This window comes from Crocodylus porosus, unplaced genomic scaffold (assembly GCF_001723895.1).
Source record: "Crocodylus porosus isolate Cpor-Errol unplaced genomic scaffold, CroPor_comp1, whole genome shotgun sequence".
In the NCBI taxonomy this organism is placed as follows: Eukaryota; Metazoa; Chordata; order Crocodylia; family Crocodylidae; genus Crocodylus; species Crocodylus porosus.
The window spans coordinates 5,645,920-5,663,003 of NW_017728915.1; the positions used below are offsets into that span (position 1 = coordinate 5,645,920).

At 48.3% G+C, this 17,084-nt stretch overlaps 1 protein-coding gene across 6 annotated transcripts in view; it reads left to right on the forward strand.

Moving 5' to 3' along the window:
* Positions 1–17,084, forward strand: part of MTSS1L (MTSS1L, I-BAR domain containing) — a 103,474-nt gene that overhangs the window by 21,531 nt on the left and 64,859 nt on the right. For all 6 annotated transcript variants that reach the window (XM_019535582.1, XM_019535585.1, XM_019535584.1 and 3 more), the window contains exons 2-3: positions 11,950–12,011; positions 15,725–15,798. In XM_019535582.1, the coding sequence (XP_019391127.1) occupies positions 11,950–12,011; positions 15,725–15,798 (136 nt within the window). The remainder of the gene's footprint in view (positions 1–11,949; positions 12,012–15,724; positions 15,799–17,084) is intronic.

Here is a 17,084-nt window from a genome sequence, read left to right on the forward strand (position 1 = left end):
AATTGTTTTAACACATGTCTTAGTGCCCAGATTCTTGAATGTGCTGTTAGACTTTCTTTCTTTCTTTTACTCCCTCCTTTAAAAAATAGTTGCTTAGAGCAGCCTGGCTTGAATGAATGAGCTCCCTTTTTCCAAATATCACATAGGTGACAGCACACTTCAGAGCCATGTTCTGGTGCCTTTGCTTTCTGGCACATATCAGAAGTACCCATGATTCAATTTTCCAAACACACACACACACACACACACTTTTCAAGCATGCTTATTTGTTTTTCCACAACATTTTGCCCTTAATAAACTTGTGGCTGTCACTAGGAAGAGAGATTTCTTTATTATTATTTTAATTTTTTTACTTTGACTTTAAGTAGATTTGTTAACAACAAACAAGGCATAAAACTCAAAGCTGTTGGTGAATTGGTGGAATATTCCATGTGAGGCATAAAGAGCCGTTCACCCTTCCTAGAATAGCTTGGAAAGTATTTTTGTTAGAAACCCTTTGTATTCTTTCTCATCTTCCTGCCCTTGAGTTTTCATGAGGTAGGGCCAAATCCTGGCTTCTCTGTATTAAAGAAAATAACTCAGTAAAGTCTCTCTGACAATAATATAGGTCTGGAAGGGGCTTCTTGGGCCACTGAATACAATCCTCTGTGTTTTCAGGTAATCATTAACTGAAGGAATCCCCAAAATTGGCCCTTCAAATGGTCACCCAAAACTACAGGCAGAGGAAAAGGCAGGGTGACATCTTAGAAACTACCTGGTTTAGAGACGCATGCGTTTTTGTAGGTAGCACCCTACTTTGTGAGATGCTAGGAAAACCCCAAGATACAATACGAGAACATCAAGAACACCCCACAACATACCACAGGTAAGAGCAGAGGAGATGAGGGCACTGCCAGTGCTCTGCCATCACAATGACAGGGAAGTGGTTAATTAATATGTTCTCTGAAAATCCTAGGAAAAACATTGTGTCCCACACTACAAAGGAAGGCAAGACCCCACTATCCACACCAAACTTACATAGTGGAAAAACTTCTTTTTGACCTCTGCTGTTGGGAGTGTTTGATTACCTCAGTGCTGGGTGAAATACTGGTACATAGCCTCTGCCCACGTAAGACAGCTTAGGTTTTGCTCCAAGTGTCTCCATCTTTGTGGATGGGCCAGGCTTTATGATGAGCCCTCCTAACAACTGGGCTCACAAAGGCATTAAAGAAGTTACCACTATTGTTGTATAGGGGAATACTTCATAAGCTCAAAGGTAGATACCTATGTTTGGAGAAGTTGAGGACCTAATCTGGAGGTGACCAACCTACAGCATGCATGCCATAAGCGACATGGGTAGCCTGTGTATATGATGGCTGACTGGGGAGAGGGTAGGCAGCACAGTGGCAGATAGGGTAGGGAGCAGAAAGTGGAGCAGTAGATTGGGGAGGGAGCAAAGAGCAGAAAACAAAACAGCAGATTAGATGTGGGGAAGGGATTGGAGTGGCACTTGGGGAGGGTGCATCACTTTATGACATTTCTGCCCAAAATGGTACATCTCACTGATCTAATCCAAGCTCATACTGTGATTGGAAATTCTTTGAGATGAGGTCTCTGTCTATGAAGAGCCCAGCACAGTTGGGTTTGGTCCTTGACTGGGAAATCTATGTAATATTACTAGCGCAAATAATAATGACAATGTTAGCAATAAATTCTGTCCTGTGTTGCTAAGCCTTGCCAGTTTATTGGGAGTCTCATGATATTTGATGTATTTCATAAAGCTCCAGTTTGTGTTTGTGAAGGTCTAAGCTTTGCATTTATGTAAAAAAAAAACAAAAAACCTTAGTGTCTACCTTCCCCCAACAGCTTCAGTGAAAAGCTAAGAAATGTTACCTGTGTGTGACCTGGTCTCCAGAGCAGAAGGCAAAGAAAAAGAGCCATTTATTCTTTGTTGCATATCAATTACCAAGAAAAAATCCTACATTTTCAAGGCAATCTTGTGATCTCTTACAGGCCTGACTCATGACTGTGGAGCACTTGTGGTTGGCATTACTGTGTGTGTTTGATTTATATAATACTTGCCTGTTGCCTGCAATGCTTATTACAAGGCAGCTCTGACTGATTGCATTGTGGTCCTGTTACATGGGTGCGGCTGGCCTGTTTGCTGTACTAACGTTGAGCACTAGCATCACAGGCCTTGGCTGATGTCTGCTCTGTGTGTTTGCAGTGGTGGAAATGTAGCAGCTCCTAAATAAGTACTAAAGTGATATTAGTGTTTTGAAGGAAGGGCTCTCTGTTTTACTGGGACCCAACATAATAGGACCCCAGCCAAGCTGAAGCTTCTGGGCTCTGCCATAAGGTAAATTACAATAAGAAACCGGCGGCCTGTCCTTTGTGTTAGGTGATCTGGAGAGAGAACTTGGCCCAAGGAAGGAGTTGTGGTTGGGTGTTTTTCTCAGGCAGGGCAAATGGTTCTGTGTTGCTGATGATGCTTGTCAGCAGTTCTGCTCAGCTTTCATTTTCTGGCAGTATACTGAAATGGGTGAGAGCTGGCCCAGCCCCCTGGTCACTGTTAGAGAGAACCTCAAATCAAATCCCTTGAATCCCTTATTTGGGACGGTCCAGGTCCACATCAAAGCCTTGTACCTCAGGTCCTAGTGTGTACAGTCACAGGCCTGTTGGATGTAGTCCTTTGAACGTGTTTATGTTTATCAATTCCTTCTGTGGATCACTATGTTTGAGTAAGGCATTGGCTTCTCAGAACCAGTTTTCACCTGGAATAACCATTGATATGGGAAATGGAGAAACAGTAAAGTCTCTGGTGCTTCGAAATGTATACAGCCTGGATTCCATGCAATACACAGCAGTGGAGTGTATCCAGCCTTAAAATCACTCTGTCTTTTCTAGTGATGGATGCCTGATTCAGATTGCTCCATAACACTGGAGTTCAGGCCTATATATGATTTACTGTCATCGTAAAGAAAAATAAGTTACTAGGCTTTGTTCAAGTGTCTTCTACAAAGTAGGTGCAAGTCACTTCTAACAAAGTCGCTGCCTTACCCATATGAGGTTGGAGTGCAGCCTAATACCTGAAAGGATGGTTAGGGGGAATTTACCTTGCATTACAGTGTTGTCAGTAGCAACACAACGGATAAGCTGAATTTATTTGTGTTAAACATGTATGGATATTGAGTAAATGGAAACCACAGCTTAGCTAGCCAAGAACATATTCAGAGGAAGAACGGAATATACCTCACAGCTGCTTGAAAAGGCTCTTGGTTTCACTTGAGTGTTCCTGGTCTAAGCCACACGTCTCCAGTGAGGTTGTCTGTCTGGGCTTCCTAGCAGGAAGTACCTGTAAAATGGTGGCACCCGCTGGCTGAGACACCAGTCCCATTCAGTGACGCAGGCAGAAACAGAAGATTCTTGTTTGCTCTCAATGAATTATTTGTGGGTGTGGAGTTAGAGCCAGACTGACCGATCTGGAGGCCAAAGCTCTCAATTTATCCCTGAATTGGGTACAGCAAGGGTAACATCAGTGCAGGCTACTCCACACGGCACTAGCATGCTTTCGTCCTACCTGGAGGGATCAGTGCTTGCAGCATTCTGTTCTTGGGCTTGCTGCAGAGACTGAAAGCAAGAATCCCTCATTAGTCCCGGTTGTAACACCCTGGATTATTTGGTAATGTGCCCAGTTGTCCAGTTGGAAGCATGTCACAGAGGCCATTCGGCAGCCCTTGCTTCTGCTTGGTCACTATTAATCTGGGCTGTATTTGCACCAGAGAGGTGAGACAGTCCATGTCCAATCACCGGGCCTCCTGTGAGCCAGCCATTGCCCAGGGCTGCGCTGTTTTGAAAACCCTCTCTCAAAATGTAACCATTTGGGACAGATCTTCACCTGGTGTAAGCAGCCACAGTTCCATGGTGGTCAGTGAAGCTGCATTAGTTGACATAGAGATATGGCCCTATGGGCAAAGCTGCTGAGCGAGAGGTTCCTCAGCAATAATGCCAGCCTGATTCTGACTATATGCATGGCATTGGACAAGTCACTTAGGTGCCTGAATTCATCCCTTTGTAACAGCAGGCAAGGTTCTTTGGGTGAATCTGATAGCTTTTATTAGCCCAACTTACATAGTTGGAAAACAATTATTAAGCAAGCTTTTGGGTTCAAAAACCCTTCATCAGGCTAAGGAAGTTGCTACAGTTGGTGTGTGCTCTTCCTGGATGGGATGAAAAGTAAAGAAGCCAGAGTCTGGTCTGGTTTGCTATGCAGTCACATAGCAAGTCAGCATCCATAAGATGAATACGTGCATAAAGGCGAGTTACTTAGCATATCTTCCCCCACAGCTCCCCTGAGTGACAGGCATTAAGAGCACATTACAGAGGGATGTAGGTTGCAGCCGTGTTGGTCTAAGGACATAGCCAGACAAGGTTCTATGCATCTAAGCATCTATGGATGCTGACTTGCTGACTTGCTATGTGACTGCATCAGCTAAGCAATCTGCAGTCCTCTTCAAATGATGCAGCATTGTCAAGAGTTGGAGGGGCTCTGCCTATAAGCAGGTGCTGTTCCTCCGAACCCTGTCTGAATACCAGGGACACCACTTATTGCAAACTGCAGTGTACCCTCAACTCACCTAAACCCACATTTACTCACTGTTAGTGTGACTGGCTTGGCCAAAGACTGTCTGAACTGAAGGGGATGTTATTTGTATTGTGCACAGCCTCCCATCATCCCAGTCCTCCTCCTTTGGTTGTGCCCATCTGGATCATTTCCATTGTCACTTATAAGACTGTGGCAGGTTGTGGGCTCTGGTTGTTTCATGTCCCCAAGAGCTTTGGTCACTGACTTGGGGAACTGATCCTCTGTTATAACATGTGTAAGTGGTAGCAGCAAGGTCCTCAGCTGCTGCAGTCCAGCACAGCTCCATGGACTTCAGCACCCTCTCTGGTGCTATGCTGATCTATACCAGTGGTACCTGGCCCAGGGAATCTAGTGCTGTCAGAAAGTGCTGCATTGCTTTGTAGCCTGGAGCCCTTGGTTCACAAAGAATGTGCAGCAAGGCAAGTTTCCCCATGCTGACCTGTGGCTCAGACTTGGCTGAGAAGAACTGTCTTCAGAGAGGGCAGACAGCTGAGTTGAGTCCCCTGTCCCTTCCCCCCTTGCTCCCCCAGCCTGCACAGGTGCTAGCTAGTGTCAACTGTATTAATTGCTCTTTATAATGAGGGAATATGAATCAAGTGCCTCAACCCATTTCACATCAGCCAGTACAGAGAGAGCAGAGGCTCTTGGTCTCTTCAGACATAGGCCTTGTTCAGAGAGACTGTCTTCTGTTACAACCCCCCCCCCCCCGGAGCAATTAAGTAAGGGCTAAGCTGCTTGAGGCTCAGCCATGGCTCTAGCCCCACACGTCTGTCTCCAGGAGATACGTGCTGGCTGAGTCTGGCAGAGACTCCATGTTCTTGGTGGTGTTCCTTGTCCAGGAGAGCACTTTGTTTCAGAATTCTTATGTGTCCTGCGTCCTACAGCTACATTGAGTCTCACTAGCTTTCTGGGTGCCAGAGGAAGGGTTGATCTGGAATAAAGCCATGTATAGATGCTCAAGTCTAGCACCAGGGACTAGCCTGCCTAGAACTGTGCAGGAGTTGCTTGTATCCTGGTGTATTACACTTGAGGGGACCCCACAGGGTTGTAATCCCAGTTCTGACTCTGGCACTGAAGAAGGCATGGCCACACAGCAGCTGCCTCAGTAACAAATTCCCATGCAACCTAGGCCAGAGGAGTTGGTCAGTCTCCTGGACTGAAAAGGACTCTTGGTCAATCATGGTGGGTAGCTAGAGCAGGGGAAGGCCTGGGCTCTCTTCCTGCCCTCATTCTCTGCCTCTATGATTCTTCCTTGCCCTTTTTTGCCTTTTTCTGCTCCCCTCTTCCCCCAGTGCCCAGCTAAAATAGTAACAATAGATCTCTGCAAAGAGCAACCTCTCCTGTTTTTTCCTGCTGTGACGTTTGACCCCAGTACTCTTTCCTGCCCATGGCAGGGGATCAGACTTGATGATCTGCTCAGGTCCCTTCCGACCCTACCAACTATGAAACTATGATGGTAGCCATTGGACTCAATGGACACTGTGTGGTTTGGACTCAGAGGATACTGATCTCTTGCTATGTGATTGGGCATATGAGTTTTATAGTTCTGACTCGTGTCTTGTGCCTGGGGCCTGGAAGAAAGCTCACTCTCTTCTTCCATGGGTTGCACTAACCTCCCAGTCTGTCTCAAGAGCATCCCTCTGTTGCCTGAGGCCACGTCTGTTCCTCCCTTAATTTCTCTTTCTCACTACTATCAGATCCATCAGCCCATAAGGAGTCCAGCGAGACATCAGGGCAGGCCGCAGGATCTATCCATTTGATACCAGGTGCATAGGCTGATTTATGCATGCGTGACCATGCTTGTCCATTGCTCCTGGTTGCTAAAAGAGAAGAACTGACTGAGCAGGGGTGGGCAATTATTTTGGCTGGAAGGCCACTTAATAAGTTTTGGTGAGCTGTTGAGGGTCTCAAGGGTAGCCCTGCCCTTGATGGATACCCCACCCCCTGCCACCATCTTGGAATCAAAAGTCCCACTCCCTGACCCCTGACCTTTGCCACCAAAAATCCCTCCCCTTACATCACTGATCTGACCTAAATACACCCAGTTCTAATGTTGGCACCCTCCTTAGTAGATTAGCCAAAGTGGCTTGTGGTTTCCATTCGCTGGCCACTGATCCATGCCATCCTGGCCCAGTCATTTCCAGAGAGGACCAGCCACACTATGGCACCCCACAAAAAAATGCTTAGAGCACTGTCTTTGCAGCCTGGTGGGCACACCACTCATCATGGAGATAGAGGACCTTCCCCAAGGCAGTGAAAGTTTGGTCCCCTTGTCCCATTCCCTCCTGGCCACTAACAATAGGTGGAGTTATGGTGCGGCTTTTGTAAGATGGACTCTTTTCTATTGGGAACTGGACTGGGCTCTCCAAAGTCTTTCTCTGTTGACCAGGAGAGGTACCAGAATTCAGGTAATTGTTGACAAGGGCAAGCTTTGACATGATTACTACCGCTATTAGTGCCAGAGCAGAGCAATAATCAGCCAGTTTGTTCCCCACTAACAGTACTTCAGCTGGAAGTATTTTCTAGCACAAAGCCTGTCTTGAGTCCATCTGTTCTAGGAAAGGCTCCACAAGGGCTCTGGCTGGCTGGAGGGGCTGGGCTTTGGTTTAGCAATGTCAGGAAGCTCTATGGTAGAATTCCTTTTTGGTAAATCCTTTTTGGTAAATCCTTGTTCCTGCTCTTTGCTTACATGGCGGGCCAGTTGTGAGTGGCTCAGCACAGGAGCACCCCCCTCACTGTGCCCGGCCACCTTCCAGCTGCCAGAGTCCCTCCAAGCTGGGGTCCTCTAGAGCCTCCTGCTTGAGCTCCTCTTGTCTGGCTAAGCAGTCAGCAGGGAGTTCTGGTGCTCCTGTAAGGAGTACACTCTCACCCATGGGGGTGTCCTCTAACTCTTCCCTAAGAGTCTTGGTTTCCTCCACCACTGACTGACCGGGCTCCTCCCTGGGGCTGTCACTTAACCCAACCTTGAGGTTGCCAGTTTCTTCAGTGGCTGGCAGATGGTTGCAGTCAGGGGGAGTCTCTCCCTTCTCCTCCTCTGCCTCTGCAGCCAATTGGGTGACTGGGCCCTGGGAGGTTTCCACTCCTTCCACCTTAGCCTTTCTGCTCTGTTGACGAGTCACTACATTAACACGGTAGGGCTCTATGAAGTGGTCCCCTGCCCTTTGCAGGTATTTGAGCTCCATAATATCCCACCCTATCAATATGTGGACAGGAGTCTCTTCCAGCACTCCCAGTTTTATGCACATCCCGCAGCCTCTCAACTCGATGGGGAGATGGGTTACCAGTACCTCAAATGACTGGGGCCCCACCCCTTGAATGGTAAGTGTCCTACCCAGGACTGTATCCACGGGCAAAACAAGGTTGGTGTTGATGAATGACACACTGGCCCCTGTGTCCAGCTCCCCAACAAGGGGTTCTCCCGTTTACCATTATCTCAGTCTGGTGGGTGGCCATCGCCTCCTCTGGATTTGTAATCCTGTAGCAACAGGTACATCCCTCAGAGTGGTTCGGGTCTCCCTCCCCATTGCTTACAGCTGTTGCATGGCTGACTGGCTTGGGCTTGTTGCTTATCTTTGGGCGGTTGAGCCTGATGTGGCCTGGCTCCCCACAACCCCTCTTTTTGGTATTGAGTTGTTTGTCCAAATCTAGGGCTGCCTTGCACTCTGCGGGAGGCGGCCTCCTTTCCTATTTTGGGCCTGGCCCTCCCTTCCCCGCTTTGTGGAACCCTTTCTGTTCCTTCCCAAAGTGGGGAGGTCACCTGTTCAGTTCCTCTTGATTTAGCAACATCTGCTCAGCAATGGTAGCTACCTCCCTGGCGGTTTTGGGATTCCTGTCTTTGACCAGGTGTCTAATGTCTCTGAGGCACTTGAAATAGAATTGGTCTAGGACCACGAGTGCGTCCACCTCCACCTCCTTCACGGTGTAAGCTTTTGTCCCTTTCTTCCATTTCAAGCATAAATCCTCCAACTGAGCTGCAAGCTCATTTAAGGATTGTCCTGGCAGTGGGTTACTATTATGGAACTTTTTCCAGAAATGATCTGGCCCCAACCTATACCTTTCAAACACTGCCTCTTTAAAGGCATTATAGTCATTCACCGACTCGGATGGTAGGCTGTTCAGGATGGAAGACATGATGCCTGTCCACCAATACACCTCATGTAATTCTCTTCTTTGAAATTCCATCAACATGCTTGGTTTTCAAAATTGACCAGAAACATTGATGGATCATCCCTATCTTTGAACTGGGGAAAGGTCGGGGTTTTCAATTTTGGTGGTGCCACTGGCACTGGCTGAGGTGAATTAATCCAGCTTCTGGTTTCATGCTGCTTTTGAAGTAGTTCAAGCGCATGCTTGTGCTTGAGCCTTGCCTCTTCGGCCTCCACCTTGCACTGAGCCTCCCTCTCTTCATGCTGGTGGTGGGGCTCTTCACACTGGGCCTCCTTCTCTGCCATCTCCAGCTCCATCCTCTTCAGCTCTAGCTCGTGCTTGAGCTTGTGCTCCTCAGCTTCTAGCTGCAGCTGGTATTTCCAGAAATCCCACTCCCAGGATGGCCCCTTGCCCCGAGTGGGTTCTGGATGGGCGCACAGAGGTGATCTGGAGGTCTGATCACTATCACACAAGGACTTATTCAGTTCTTCCTTCACTTTCAGTGACTCTCTCAGGTTGGCCATGGACATGTGGTCATACGTGTCAGCCATCCTAGCTAGCTAAACTGTCCAGCTGACCCAATGCCAAATTAGAGATTGTTTGCTCAAGGGTTTTCAGTGACTCTATTCCCTTCCCCAAATTATGCCTTCAAGACAGCAAGCTGTCAGATCCCACCACTAGCACCACATGTGGTGGATCAGTAGGGGGGTGCTCCTGTGTTAAACCACCGACCTCACCGCGCCCAACCACCTTCCAGGCTCCGAGTGCCTCCTCCCTGGGGGTGCCTCACATATAGCCGACCCCCATTCTGGAGCACATCCGCCAGCCTGGGTGTAACACTGCCACCACTCATGAGACTTAGTCTGTTAGTGGCTCTGTGCCTCGTGAGGTACACAGGCTTTATAGACCTGAAGGGAGTACTCATCCCACTGCAGGAACTTGGGGTGCTTCCCTTAGTCTGAAAAAAATAGTGGTCTCCCTTAGTCAGACCAAGGGGACCCCAAGGCATAAACTAGACCCTCTCCCAGTAAGTCTCCCATGCTAGGTACAGAGGAAAACTTAGTTGATTTACAGGGAGTAGGTTTGGAATAGGGTACAGGATAGAGCAATATCAGAGAAATACCTTAGAGCAAACAGTGTGTCTGGGTAGCCTTGGATCATGCATCTGTGTTACTGCAAGCTATATACAGGCAGTCTTACAATACAATTGGTTCTTGAAAACTGCCTCTTAAGTCAAAACGTTGTAGCTTAGAACCAATTTTCTCATAAGAAACAATAAATGGGGGGTTGTTTCCTGAACCAAGGCCTGATACTCTATTTTCACGAAAAATACCCCAGAATTTTGTACTCGATCAATTATAGATGAGTAATATAGTTACATTAATGTATTTATATTGTAAATAGCAATCATATTGATTTGGAAGGACTTCTTTGAGGTGACTTTGCTGGACCTTTTGAAGGGCTCCTGGTTGGACTTTTTGAAAGGTTCTTGGTTGGAGCCTTTTCGGGAGTCTTGGCTGCAGGTTTTTCCATCTTGTTCACTGGTGTGGCATCACATCCGATCAAGTGTTGTAAACTTGAAACAGCTGTCATAAAGTTGAAACAGGGTGTCAATTTATAAATGTTGTAAGTGCAAAACGTTGTAACCCAAAACATTGTAAGTTGAGGGCTGCCTGCATCTAGTTAGATTTCAAGTAGCTTACTCACAAGTATCACTTCCTCCAGAGGTGGGCAGTTCCTACTGTGTCCATATGTTTCAAGAGAGAGAGACAAAGAGGTGAGCTGCTCTCTTTGTCTTCATCATGGCTGCTGCCCCTTGCCCTGGGCAATCTTTAACTTATATAGACCTTATGACCTTATTTACCTGATTCAATGAAGGTCAGCAGTTGTTGACTGCCACCCAACCAATTTGAAATGCATCACTGGTTGCTGGGTAGACTGGCAGGGTCTCTAGCCTTCTCCCAGTCCTGATATCATTGCTTAGAGCAGTAGGGAGTTTAAGCCCCGACCCAGGTGTGTGAGACCAGTCACCTAGGCAAAGGGAGCAGATTCCCCACTCCCTCTGTAATGTAGCCAGATCAGGTTACAACTCAGGGTTACCTGAAGCAGATGGGGGCAGGGGTGCCTGCCCTCTACAGTGACCACGGTAACCAAATTGTCAGATAGGCAATAAGCCTGATAGCAGAGTTTGGGGAGAGACTGAGACGGCATTCTGCCACAAAGTAAATCTGCCATTTGCAGGAGAGATGATTAAATTGCTAGCTAGCAGACCAAACTTGGAAATGGAGGGCTTGCCCCTTACCCGGAATAGAAAATCAAGGATCGTTCCAGTCACCCCGTCTCTCCTGCCCCCATTTCATGAGCTCCTACACTGCAGACCCTTGATGTTATATTGGCATCTAGTTCTGCTAGGTGATGTGTGGGGCTCTCTGGTACTTGCATTAGCTATGCAGTACCTAAAGATGTGGGAGCTGGAGCCCTTAGTCGAATAAAATTCCTGGGCAAACATCACCCCAGTGCAACAACACGGACAGCTGTGGTATGGATCCATGGTGAGACAGGACCAAAAGTATGGTTGGGTTGTGTGAGAAGGAAGAGCTCATGGGATTGGGCTTTATCAGTGAGTTGGGGGAAGGGAAGCAGCCTGTCTCTCAGTCTAAAAAGAGAGAGAAGCCCACAGCTCCTCCCCACTATTGAGGAGACCGCAGGGCTCTTCCAGCAGCTCTCCTGGGAGGAGTCCTCTGAGTCTGATCATTGTCTGCAATGTCAGATCTCTGTTGTGGGCAAGAAAGGAATGGCAGAGTTCCCTCCATTTCACCTCAGCCTTCTTCCTTCTCCTTTAACTCTCCCTCCTCCTGCTTCCTTCCTGACAGCGGTACTGAGATGTTGTGCATTTTAGTGGGCTAAAATAATCTCCTGTCGATGCCATTTGGGTCTTCACAGAGACCACTGGGGATGTCCAGCTAATGGGATCTGACCCACTTCCATCAAGGATTGAATGAACTAATGGAAGGTACTGGTCTGGGATCACATACTGGTGTGCTTGTGTCTATTCATGGCCAAGTTGGTTCATTCTGTAAGGCACCTGAGGATGAAGGGGTGTGACTGGTACAAAGAGTCTGCTCATGTGACAGCTTTTTCCAGTGATTCATCTTGTTCCTTGTTCCCTCTTGTTTCAGAGCTCCTACCCGATCTGGGAAGATTTCAACTCAAAGGCAACCAAGCTACACTCCCAGCTGAGGTGAGTGGCTCAGGCTTCCACACAACACTCCCTGAATGCAGCTGTGACCAACCTAGCTGTCCTGCTGTAAAGTGCACAGGGGGACCATGCAGAATGGCTTTATTAAAAAGTCTGCTTTGTAGTTAGGCCAGTGACAAGTGCTAAAGACCTGGGGTGTTAATCTCACAATAAAACTCTGTTGGCCAAAATTAAGTAATTTGACTGAGGCCATCTGGTAGGTCAGTGCCAGGCAGGCTCAGAATGCCAGGGGAGAGAGTTTGCCACTCTGTGGTACTCTGGGGGTGTATGGTGAGGAAAATTTCATGTGCTGAGTCCAGGTACTGTCTAGTGCTGCTCTTGGTGGCCTTAGACAGGATCCCTTGCAAGACCTCATACTGGGCATATGCTAAGGAGAGATGGGGTAGGGCAAGAGCATGTGCTGCTGCACACACTCCAGCTCCCCCTGGAAGCTGGAGCTGTCAGCAGGAACTGGTGCTAGAATTTAGAGCTGCTCTGTGAGCTGCCTCAGTTTCCCCGGGGCATGTCTTAGCTTGTAACAAGCCCCAAGCTTTGAGGGCACTTAGAGCACCATCTCCCTACCTGCTTCCTCCCTCCTCCCTCTGTGCCTTTCTTTGTTGCCCAGAAGGTACCTCTTAGCTTAGACTCCTGCTGCCAGGTTCATTGGCCAGTAGTTGGAGCCCTTTTCTCGCCTGTTATTCAGGGCTCACCAGCCGTTTACCTTTACCAAAGGCTCTCAAGCCACCTGCTGACCTCAGGTCCAGATTTCAGGACTTTCCTCTAGTCTCTCCTCACCAATGCTACAAACTCCTCCTCCTCCTCTGGGAACACATTGTTCCTTATCAAACCCCCACACAAAGAGGCCATTTAGCTCATTGCCCTTCAGCTGGAGCCATTCCTCACTCAGCTGCCCTGTTAATACCTCACAGGTTCCCCCTGGTTTCTCAGCCCTCCAGTCTGTTAAAGAAATGCTTGTTGTGCCTCTCTCTCCTTGGCAATTGGCATGTTGCTTCTCGTGTGCTGCCAGTGCCCCTCTTTGTGCTCCCTTGTGGTCTTCTTAAGCAGCTGGGCTATTGCGTAGTCTTTCTGCTGCCAGTGACATGAGAGTCATGCTTTGCCCTTGGTGTCTGTTTCCAGAGCATGGCTCATTCATGCTGGTTGAATGAAGTGAGGCCAACTCCATAACTTCTGCCTTCCTGCTAGGGAGTGAGGGCAGCCATCCCCAGGGAGAGGAAGGCTGAGTCTCCAGACCAGGTCTAGCTCTCCCACCCCTTTCTTTTCCAAAACAGACCGTGCTGTGGTGAGGCAGTCAGTCAGTGGTGAATCTGGGGAGGAGTGTCCTCACTAGCTAATAAATAGGATGGTGTCAGCCCTGCCTACCTTGTATGGGTTCCTGGATATGCTTTGCTCTTCCCAGGACCTGATGCTAGTGATAGGCACAGCATGTACACTGCCCAAGAGTGTGCACTCCAGGGAAGTGGGTGCTTGCATTTCATACTGAGTGAAGGGGTTTAGTTTGAATCAGTGGCTTTGTTAGTTCCACCATTCTCAGGCTCTGCTGTATTTCTGTCCTGGGTCCAGCCTTAGCTTGTTCCCACTAGTCCCTGGCATACTCATACAGCTTACCCAGTCTGTACATATGGAAAGCCTTGTGGCCCACTGAAAGGATACTGGACTCAGACAGCCTGGGCTTCAGTCCTTGCCTTTGAGTAAGTTACTGAAGGACTGATTTTCAGAAGGCTAAGCTCACTTAAGTCCTACCAGTTCTATGGGTGCTCAGCTCATCTGAAAATGAGGTTACAGACTACACAATGCCTCAGTTTCCTTATCTGTGAAATTAAAAGTATTACTGCTCTCCCACCTCTGTAAAACTCTTTGAGAGCTGCAGGGGAAAAGTGCCATGGGGAAGGCCTTAGCTTACTAAACTGAGGTCCTTTTGCCATGGTATCACTCTGCTTTTGATGTCTAATAGAAAATAGCTCACTGCCTGAATTCCATCCAGTTCCCTAGGGAATGGATTTAGCACAGGGGTCACAGTCTGGACATCTTTGTTACAGACACATGGAAGTCCAAACTTGGGTGGTGAGAGAGCCAGAACTTCTCCAGTATCACGTTAAACCTGGCCATAAATGTGTTAAGCATCTTGTAAGTCCAAATCTGCATTCTGTGTACCACCATCTAAAACACCCCTGAAATTTGTCCTTGCCAGGTAACAGTCTAATCTGGCACAGGTCAGTGCCACTGCAGCTGGCCTCAGCTTGAAAGCCACCTTCCAATTCTCAATCATGCATAGAAGAGTCCACGACAAGTCTTACTATAAACATGGATGCTCTTGAAGATGCCCAGCCAACTGCCTTTTGGTATCTGTAAAACCCCAGCCGTATAGTGTAGGCACAGGTCTTTGCACACAGGTGTCAAGACAAAGAACAGTGTCCCAAAGCCAGGGCTTACAGCCTGCCCCCTCTGCCTGCTCCTGCCTTGTCACCACTAGTTGTCCAACAGGAGTCATCTGCCCAAGCCCAGCACTAGCACATCTCATACCATGTTCAAGATCTTGGACATGTACTTTAGCAAAGGACATTACACCCCTGTTTCTGCCCAGTAGGGCTGCGTGTTGTACATCTTTGCTACCCAATGGGTCTATGGTCAGTTGCCTCCCAGCCATTCAGTCTGAGCTGTGCAACAGTGGCTGGGAAGAGCTTTGCTATGGGGTTGGGAGGGTAGAGGGCAGGGCTGGAGAATGGGTTCGTTGAAGCTGATGAAGACTCCAAGGCAGTCTACTGGTAATCATGGGGTTTAATCTCTGTAGGGTGAAAATGAAGCAGTCCGAGAGGACTCTGAGCTAGCAAGGCTCTCCCCAGTCTTGGCAGGGTGTGGGGCTGTCTTGTCACCAGTTGAGGCAGGCTTCCCTCAAAGCAAGGTGTCATCTGCAGTCTTTTTTGCAGGATGCACAGCCTCCAAACTGGTGGGTATTTTGAGGAGCTGTCTTGGGCCCCCCTGTTCCTGGTCAGCCAGTGTGTGTTTTAGGCAGATAGTTATGCTGATGCGAAGCAGGGCTGGGCACAGTGTGAGTCTCTTAGGGTGACACCATTGCTTTCAAAGAAGTAACTGTCTTGACTTGCACCTGCAAGAGGTCTCCAAACCAGGGCCACTGCCTAAGGAGGCCATGGTGAAGTCAGAAAATAACTGTTACTCCTCATCTGAACTCCACTCTTCTCTTTGAGCCATGCTCTGGGCCTGGTTGCCTGAGAACCCTCCATACAGTGCGTTTGCTGGGGTACCTCTAGAGACCCCACAGTCCCACCTCTCATGTGTAAATCCCCATAGTTTTAACCCTTAATTTGCCAAACTCTGTGACCCTGCCTCTATCTGGCAACTGGTGTTTAGACACATTCCTATTTATAATTCCACTTCCAAAGACATCTTTAATTGCCTGCTGCTTCTTCCGTTGGGCCCAGGAGAGGAGGAGTAGAACTTCACTCTTGCAAACTATGCAGGGATTGAGAAGGAATTTCCTTCCATGGGCTAATTTGTTTGTTTAATCTACAAATCTTCCTCTGAAACATTGCTGGCTAGGGAATGCTGGGCTAGCTGTAGCTGGGTCAGACCCACTGCAATAGACTCTGCTATGTTGCTGTAACTGGTCAGGGGAAGTGGTGTTGGCCCTCTCCCTCACACTTCCACTTCACTTACATTTCCATCTGTTTCTGTCTTAGGACTACAGTGCTGGCGGCTGTTGCTTTCCTGGATGCATTCCAGAAAGTGGCTGATATGGCCACCAACACACGAGGTAGGACTGTTGCTCCACAAGCCCATGTGTCTGGGTACAGGCCTGAAGAGATCATGGGCCAGAACTCGGGGCCAGCTGGACCAACCAGTCAAATACTTGTTTTCCCAAGGCTTTTCATATGAGGCAAAATAGTGTCTATGTAGGCTGTCCTGTACTTGGGTGTTTGCTTATAGCTCAGGAGTCCTGAGAGGTAATTTTGTTACTATTTGTAAGGTGTTTGGCATCTTCAGGTGGAAAGGGGCTGGGCCTGGGCAGTGGTGATGGTCATGTTGCTTGGCAGTTCATCAAAGTGTTGCCAATGCAGGGATTAAAGGGTGGAAGAGCAGTGCCTTCTGCTGCTGAGCTGTGTAGGATCACCAGGACCCCCCCATGCTTCTCATCCCAGCCCCTACTGAGAACTTAAGAAGCAAAGAAGCTGAGCCTGTCTTAGGCTCTCTCAAGGTAGGGGCATATCAGGGGGTACCGACCTTCTCCCAGCAGTGGCTTAGAAGCGGGGCTCAGCCTGCTTTGACTCTTTCCCCACCCCCAAGTCCTGCATACACTTCAGAGCACCTGTAAGTTACCTTCATGCTAGGCTGAACAGCAGAAGGCTCATCCTCTGTGCAGCTTGGGGGGAGAGGAATTGGCAGCTCTAGGCTGCAGAAGGCACGTGCGTGTGTGTGTGTGTCTCCTACCACCCCACAGAGCTCCTCCCTCTACTCTTTGCCTACAACCAAGGCAGAGAATCTCCTGAAAAGGCCTGTGGGCATTAGAGGAAACTGTGACAGATGTGCAGTATGATTACAGGAGATTGGGACACAGGAAATAGAAAAGCCAGCAATCAGGGCCACAACTGAGAAAGAAGGTCAGATGCTGCAGAGGGTGGTGTTGAGCACTGGCTAAGACAGCTAGCTTCAGCTGCACTCAGCAGGACCCCAGCTTAGGGTGTGTTACCAGCAAGAGACTACAGAAATCTCCAGGCTACTGGTGGGGTGTTTTCACAGTGTGGCAGATGTGCTGACATCCTCTGGGGTGTCTTTTCTAAGGTACCTCATATGCAAGGATTCGCTGGGACCTTCTTGGTGGGGTTGATTTGGTTTTGGGCAAAAGGAAGCCTGTGATGAGATGGTGCTGCCAATAAACTCTCATGTTTCTGTGCTTTCATCTCCTAGGCATCATCACAATTCATTTGCGGCAGCATCTTCTGCCCTGTGACACTGTCCCTTTATGTGCCATTTTGCAGTAGAAATGCTGAAGGAGCAGCCCATAAAGGAAGAGTATTTTTTCTTGGTTTTTCTTTTGGAATC